At 40.0% G+C, this 7,366-nt stretch overlaps 1 protein-coding gene across 7 annotated transcripts in view; it reads left to right on the forward strand.

Annotated features, from left to right (window-relative positions):
• The window catches only part of LOC138735937 (NFX1-type zinc finger-containing protein 1-like), a 60,272-nt gene extending 54,225 nt beyond the window's left edge, over positions 1–6,047 (forward strand). For all 7 annotated transcript variants that reach the window (XM_069884612.1, XM_069884616.1, XM_069884613.1 and 4 more), the window contains 3 exons: positions 140–250; positions 2,414–2,509; positions 3,195–6,047. In XM_069884612.1, the coding sequence (XP_069740713.1) occupies positions 140–250; positions 2,414–2,509; positions 3,195–5,633 (2,646 nt within the window). In that variant the 3' untranslated portion in view covers positions 5,634–6,047. The remainder of the gene's footprint in view (positions 1–139; positions 251–2,413; positions 2,510–3,194) is intronic.
• Positions 6,048–7,366: the final 1,319 nt, after the last annotated feature.

A 7,366-nucleotide genomic window follows, 5' to 3' on the forward strand; every position in this document is an offset into this window, starting at 1 on the left:
GCCTTTAAAAAGCCAACACTCTGTACCTCCAGTTAGCTTTGAGAATGTGATTTAGGCATTGGTATCAGATTATGTAAATTATCCTATGTGTTATGTGCCATTTTTAACTTCAGTTATTAATATTGTGTTTCCTTGACAGCTTCGTCCCAGTGCAACAGTGTATGATCTAGCGAGAAACTTCTCCTTGGAAGTTTCTCTATTTGAACGACTCATAAAAGTGAATATTCCATTCGTACGTTTGGATTATCAGGTGAGAATAGATGAAGTGCATGGCAAACGTTTTCATTGTTTCTGGAACACAGTCATTTTACTGTTAGCAGTTTCTATATGTGATCAGAAAGAGAAAAGTCATCAGTTTTTGGATGATACAAACCCCCCCCCCCACACAAAATCTATTATTTATCCCCAATAACTTTCTTTTATACAAAAATTAAAAAAAAAGGGGAAAGCAAGAGATTGTGCAGCTCTGACTTGCATTAAGACTACAGTAGATCTTTCACCTCCTCACCCTTCTCATACAGTAATTTGTATCCCTTTCTATTGATCTCTGTAGTGAGACATCACAGCCTGTGTAAAGAATTCCAAATGTTCACTACCATTGTGTATCACTACATTTCTTCTTGTCTCAGTTCTGACTGGCTGATCTCATACTTTGAAGCTCTGATACTTTAACCTGAGGCAACATCAACCTTGCATCTGTGCTGTAAAGCCTATTTAAGAATATTGTATATTTTAATGACAGACAGTGCCCAGTGCACCCAATCTTTCTCCAGTCAACCACTCTTCATCCCAAGAATCTAATGTAGTAAATCTTAACTAGATTCCTTCCAATGCAAGTATTTCCTTCCTCTGTAAAGATTCTAGACTGTAAACCATATTTGAGATGTGATATCAGGTCATCATTTCATTGCAGAAATTATTCTTGCATTCAAATTTTCATGCAATAAACAAAACTGTTTACCTTGCTAATTACTTGATGTGCCTTCAGTAATTGATGAACAAGGGCATTAACGCCATCTTTCAATCAGGAGGGGCCGGCTTAGGTCTATATTCGGGTTGTCTGATTGACAGCTGGCTAGGTGGAGTCAAACCTTACAGAGATCGCCCCCTGCAGTAGGCTGGTGGTGGTATCACCAAAATCTAAAAGTGAATGTAAATATTTTGGGTGTTTGAAATGAACTAAATCTCACCCCTACAAATTATTCCCATCTGCAATGGATGTAAGGAGAAATAATTGAAATAAATACAACCTCTTAAATTCTTGTTGGTTAGTGATTAAAGTTAACTTACTTAAAAATTCCAGGTACCTGTACTCCATTTCCATTTATAGAACTTGCATTTTAGTCTTAATGCTACAACAGTAGAGTTGGTTGTCACAGCTCTGCAACAGAAACAAAGACCAACAACATTGAGGGTGTAATAATGTCAGCAAAAGCCTACCAGGTACTGATGGTTCCTGCACCAATTTTGCAGCGAAAGAGGAATACCTTAAACACATGTAATAAGGTGAAGTCATATTTTGCATTTCACCTTTCACTTTGTATGCCTTGTCTGACCAGCCAGGATTACTTTCTCACCAATATTCACATCACCCATGTATGATTCTCCTTTGATACTAATTCCCACAATTCTTCCCCCACATCAGATCTGAAGCAATCCCTCTGCTTTACTCATTGCCATTACAAAACTCACCTATCCCCAGCACCGAGTATCTCCCCATAACATCGACTTTTTCCTCCCTTTGGCACAGTTCCCAGGAATCTTGTAACACTCATCTTCCTTTCCTGGTGCGAGCCTTGGGAAATGATCAGAAGGGGAGAAGTTACGTGCTATCTTGTGAGGAATGGTTGAATGAGCTACGTTTCCGTCTGCTGGGGTGTACACCATGTGGAGTGATTTGATTGAAACATGCATGATATCAGAGCCTATCCTGTGCTTTATGAATTTCTCCAAAAAGCTTCTTCACCAGCGATATTAAACGGACAGGCTTTTATTTGCTGATTTCATACTTCACTTTGAGTCCAGCAGAGCAACATTTGCCATTCTGGCAGCAGCCTATGTAGAAAGAGTGGAAGAACATTAGTTGATGTTGCAATCTGAATGGACAGGATATTGAAAAGTGAAACAGGCCAGAGAGTCTGAGATGCCCACTTGTGCTTCAGCTTCATATGAATACATTTTTTTAAAATTTAAAAATACAGCACGGGAATGGGCCCTTTTGGCCCACAAGCCCAAGTTATACCCAATTGACCTACAAAACCCTGGTACGTTTTGAACAGTGGGAGGAAACTGGAGTCCATGAGAAAAACCCACAGAGAACATAAAAACTTCTTAAAAATGACACTGGTCCTGATTATTGACACCCTATGCCACCCCAGAATATAAATTCTAATTCTGCTTTTATTATTACCAGCATCGCATGAGACCAGAAATTGCTGAGCTTTTAACTCCTCACATCTATAAAGAGCTGGAGAATCACCCATCTGTAATGAATTATGAAAATATTAAGGTATGAACATTTTTTTTGTGATTTCTCCTAATGAGGGGGGATGAAATGAATGACAAGAACTGCCTTTGTATCTTGGTCATTGCAAATTTACCAGCAAATCATTGCAATAATAAAAGGTGGCGCGGGTGGCGCGGAGTGGGCGGGTGGCGCGGAGTGGGCGGGTGGCGCGGAGTGGGCGGGTGGCGCGGAGTGGGCGGGTGGCGCGGAGTGGGCGGGTGGCGCGGAGTGGGCGGGTGGCGCGGAGTGGGCGGGTGGCGCGGAGTGGGCGGGTGGCCTCCCAATTGACCCTGCTTCCACACTTTAAATTGTCATCTGAAGGAACAGAAATCAGAGTAGGGTATGAAATTCCCAGACTTATTGACTTGAAATTGGCCCGGGCACTACTTCAAGTGTGAAACAAGTCAACCCCCAAGCAATACACATCCAGTAATTGTTCCTCTAAACTCTAAAGAAGAATGGCAGCATCTGCAAAAAAAATCATGTTGTTCTCTCAGTCTCCATAAACTTGCACTGAATAATCTTCTTGTCCAAATTATGTTGAACTGTTTTAGTTGACCACGATCTTCAGTAAGAAAGAAAGTCGGTACATGTGAACAATGTACAATGTGTATGGCAATACACTAATTATTACTGTCATTTTTAGTTCTGAAGCTCTTCTATTTTCTTCTCCAAACTTTATCCACAGGGAATTTCAACAAATTTGTTCTTCGTAGAACATAATTACCTCGAAGAGGAAATCCGGGAAGGCAAAAGCCATCAGAACCAGCATGAAGCTGCCTTTGTTGTCGCACTGTGTCATTACCTCATCTGTCAGGATTACTCACCTTCTCAGATCACTATCCTCACCACCTATACCGGGCAGCTTTTCTGTCTGCGCAAAATGATGCCTTCTGAGAAGTTTGCTGGTGTGAAGGTTCACGTGGTTGACAAATATCAGGGGGAGGAGAATGACATTATCCTGCTTTCTCTGGTGAGAAGCAATGAATCGGGTAGAGTTGGATTTTTGCAAATAGCAAACCGAGTGTGTGTGGCGCTGTCAAGGGCCAAGAAAGGTCTTTATTGCATAGGAAACATGAACATTCTAGCAAACGTTCCCCTTTGGAGCAAGATAATGCATACCTTGCACGCTCGAGGTAATATTGGTCAATCACTGTTGCTAGCTTGCCAGAACCATCCAAAAACTATGACTTCTGTGTCCAAAAAGGAAGATTTCAGCAAAGTTCCAGAGGGAGGCTGCAGCCTGCCATGTGAGTACAGGCTGGATTGTGGGCATGTCTGCACAAGAGCATGCCATCCATATGATGTGGACCACAAGCAATTTGACTGCTTGAAACCATGCCAGAAAGTAATCTGTGATGCTAGACATCAATGTATGAAGTTATGCTATGAGAAGTGTGGTAAGTGTCAGGTAAAAGTGGGTAAAATAATTCCCAAGTGTGGACACTTACAAAAGGTGCCCTGTTTTATGAAACCAGAAGAGTTCTCTTGTGAAGAACCCTGTTCTAAAATTCTGAGCTGTGACCATTCATGTACTGCGACTTGTGGAGAAAAATGTGCACCATGTAAAGAGATTGTATCAATGACCTTACCATGTGGTCATGTCCAGCAAGTAGAATGTTTCATAAAAATGTTTGGGAACCCTGTTCCTTGCAAACAAAAATGCAGGGCCTACCTGGATTGCAATCACAAATGTTCTGGATGTTGTCACCTTTGCTATGAAGGTCGTTTTCATGAAAGTTGCAACCAACCATGTAAGCGTTTGCTGATCTGCTCCCATGAGTGTTTGGAACCCTGCACCAACGAATGCCCTCCATGTCAGCGGAGATGTGAAAACCTCTGCAAGCACAGTAAATGTGGGAAGAAGTGTGGACAATTGTGTACCCTTTGCATGGAGCCTTGTGAGTGGGCTTGTGAGCATTACAAGTGTCAAAAGCGCTGCTCAGAACCATGTGACAGACCACCTTGTAATGAGCCTTGCAAGAAACTGCTGAAATGTCAGCACCCTTGTGTCGGACTGTGTGGTGAACCTTGCCCAGATAAGTGTCGTGTGTGTGACCATGCTGATCTCACTGAGATTTTCTTTGGAACTGAGGATGAACCTGATGCCAGATTTATTCAGCTGGAAGACTGTCGCCATAGTTTTGAAGTGACTGGTTTTGACCATTACATGAATGGGGACACTGAAAGCAGTGATGTGGTTATAAAGTTAAAGGAATGCCCAAAATGCCAAAGACCCATCAGAAAGAGTCTTCGTTATGGAGTAATGATAAAAAAGAGCCTCTTTGAAATTGAAAAAGTAAAGAAAATTGTCCAAGGGGATGAAGGAAAAAAGAAGGAAGCTGCAAGAAATTTAATCTCTCTATTGAACACCCACGGCATCATATCACAAGCGTTTTTGGATGAGTACCATACCTTGCTCTCTTCATTAAACTCATCTACAATGTCACTACACACACTGACGGTCATTGAAAATAAAATTGCATTTCTTTCCAGGCTTGCTAAGCTTAAAAGTCAAGAAATTAATTTAAATTGTTCCATGAAGCAAACGTTTAACTCTAAGTTACTTGAGTGTCTGAAATGGATAAATAAACATCGAGCAAGGTTTACAGCACAAGAGCTTAATGACTTGCAAAGTGAAATTCAAAGACTTACATTCCTTGTTGACCTTTACGTCCGATACAATAAGGCATTGGCATCGAACAAGAAATTAGATTCTTCAACAGAAAAGACAATTGCATCTGTGAAACAAATCCTTGAAGGCACAAAGAAATTCACTGAAGAAGATGAAAAGTTTGTTGAAGAGAAAATGAAAAAATTGAAGGTGGCTCTGCCTCAAACTGGTCTTTTTATATCTGAACCTGAGAGAGAAATGATAGTCAAGGCAATGCAACTACGTCAAGGCCATTGGTACAAGTGTCCAAATGGACATGTCTATGTTATTACAGAATGTGGAGGTGCAATGGAAAAAACCAAATGCCCAGATTGTGATGCATCCATTGGGGGTACCAACCATACTTTAGTGCAGGGCAATCAAGTGGCTTCAGAAATGGATGGAGCTCGATATGCTATCTGGTCAGATACTGCAAATAATATGCTGAATTTTGGAGAACTTGCAGAATTTTAAGACAATGAACAGGAGTGCTCATTCATGGTTATACATAAAATCTTAATGTTGAACCCAGCCATTCTCAGCTTGGGCCATCATATTGGCGCCGCAACACATTTAGGGGAGGGTGGTGGGCAGTTTGGACTGAAATAATAGAATATTTTGGGTTTTCTTAATATACTCAGTAGAAGTACTGTATGGAAGAAACCAACTAAACTTTGACTGCTTCACATGGATGGGGGCCTGTAAACTGAGCAGAGTTCTAAGGGGGCCATAGCCAAAAGAAAGCTGAGAATGGCTGGTTTACATTATTGAACACTGATTTTTTTTTTCCTGTTGCAATGCATGGATATCATGTTTTTTTGATGGGTTGAGCCCTCTTTTATTCTTTGCAAAATAAATAAAACTGAATTACAATATGGAATATTTTAAGTTCTGCACTATATCTTAAAACAATTATTCCAGAATAATTGGAGATCAGACTTGTATTTGAAATGTGTTTAATCCAAAATTAATTTGTGGCTTGCATATATTTCATGAAGTGCTCTTGGTAAACCCCAAACCAAGTTGGGAAAAATTGATGGATCTCTCTTATTAATTTCCCATTCACATTATTCTCTAATATTATAGTTTGTTTCTACTTGTCATTAGAATGGGGCATGTGATATTTTTTTCCCTCCTGAAAGGTAATCAAGTTAATTGCAAAAGTGCACATTTAGTATGAAGAGAAGGACTCTGTTTGTATAGTTGATTTTAATATTTACAAATTATTGTCACTGGCCTTCAAACATAGTAAAATTGCAGCCATCAACTCCCAAGGAGCAGAGAATGCTCAGGAAATTTCCATGTAAATATTAGCTATAATCCTACATAGGAATGGGGCTTTCAGAGGACCCTTTGGAAACCTGTCAGGGGAAGCCAATCTCCAGCCTTTTCAGTGGGATATTTGGCTACCATACTCAATCTCAGCATCTATCTCCTCTTCACCTCAGTAAGAGAAACCAATCCACAAGTGAATGAGATGCTAAGGAGACCATGTGATTATGCTATGAACTCTCAAAGAAGAGAATTGGCTTTTTTTTTAAACAGGCAAGCTTCATCCTCCTGCATACTTATCAGGAGACTCCTCTTTGCTCTCTTTCATGATGGCGAACAGTTTATAAGCAGCAAATTGTCTTTGTGAATTAAATAATGAAATTTGGTGTATAAATCAACATTAATTGGGTACATCAGGAAGATCCAAGCTCAGTGATGGTGTAGCTTATTTCTTTAGTACAGTCTTAAGTTCATCTAGGCCGAAGATCTCAATCTGTGGTAGAGTTGCTGGACTCTTGCTCCATGTTTCATTCACTGAGGGTTACAGTTGGGTGAATTCTGATGTTAGCTTTAGGAGTAACAGCCCAATGCTTTATTAAGTTTAAAGTAACATTAACTCTTGTTAATAGTGCTAGGAACTAACTATCCAAACCTTCAGACATTAAATGGAAAACTGGATGTCCAGTGGATTGAGAAATAACCATAAATACACTAAAGTATTGGGCTAAACTCATTGGGTTTGAATTTATATTGTTTATACCTTGGGATGTGGATTTCATTTCAAAACAATGGCTGTCAGTGTGGTGAATGAATTTTAATGATAAGTTGCTCACCTTCTATCAATGTTATCTTTGTTCACAGACAAAGTGAAAGACTTGCTTTGTTTTAGAGTGTGGTTGTATGAATGATTTCTAATAACATTTTTGTGGTTTTAA

This window comes from Narcine bancroftii, chromosome 6 (genome assembly GCF_036971445.1).
Source record: "Narcine bancroftii isolate sNarBan1 chromosome 6, sNarBan1.hap1, whole genome shotgun sequence".
Taxonomy (NCBI): Eukaryota; Metazoa; Chordata; class Chondrichthyes; order Torpediniformes; family Narcinidae; genus Narcine; species Narcine bancroftii.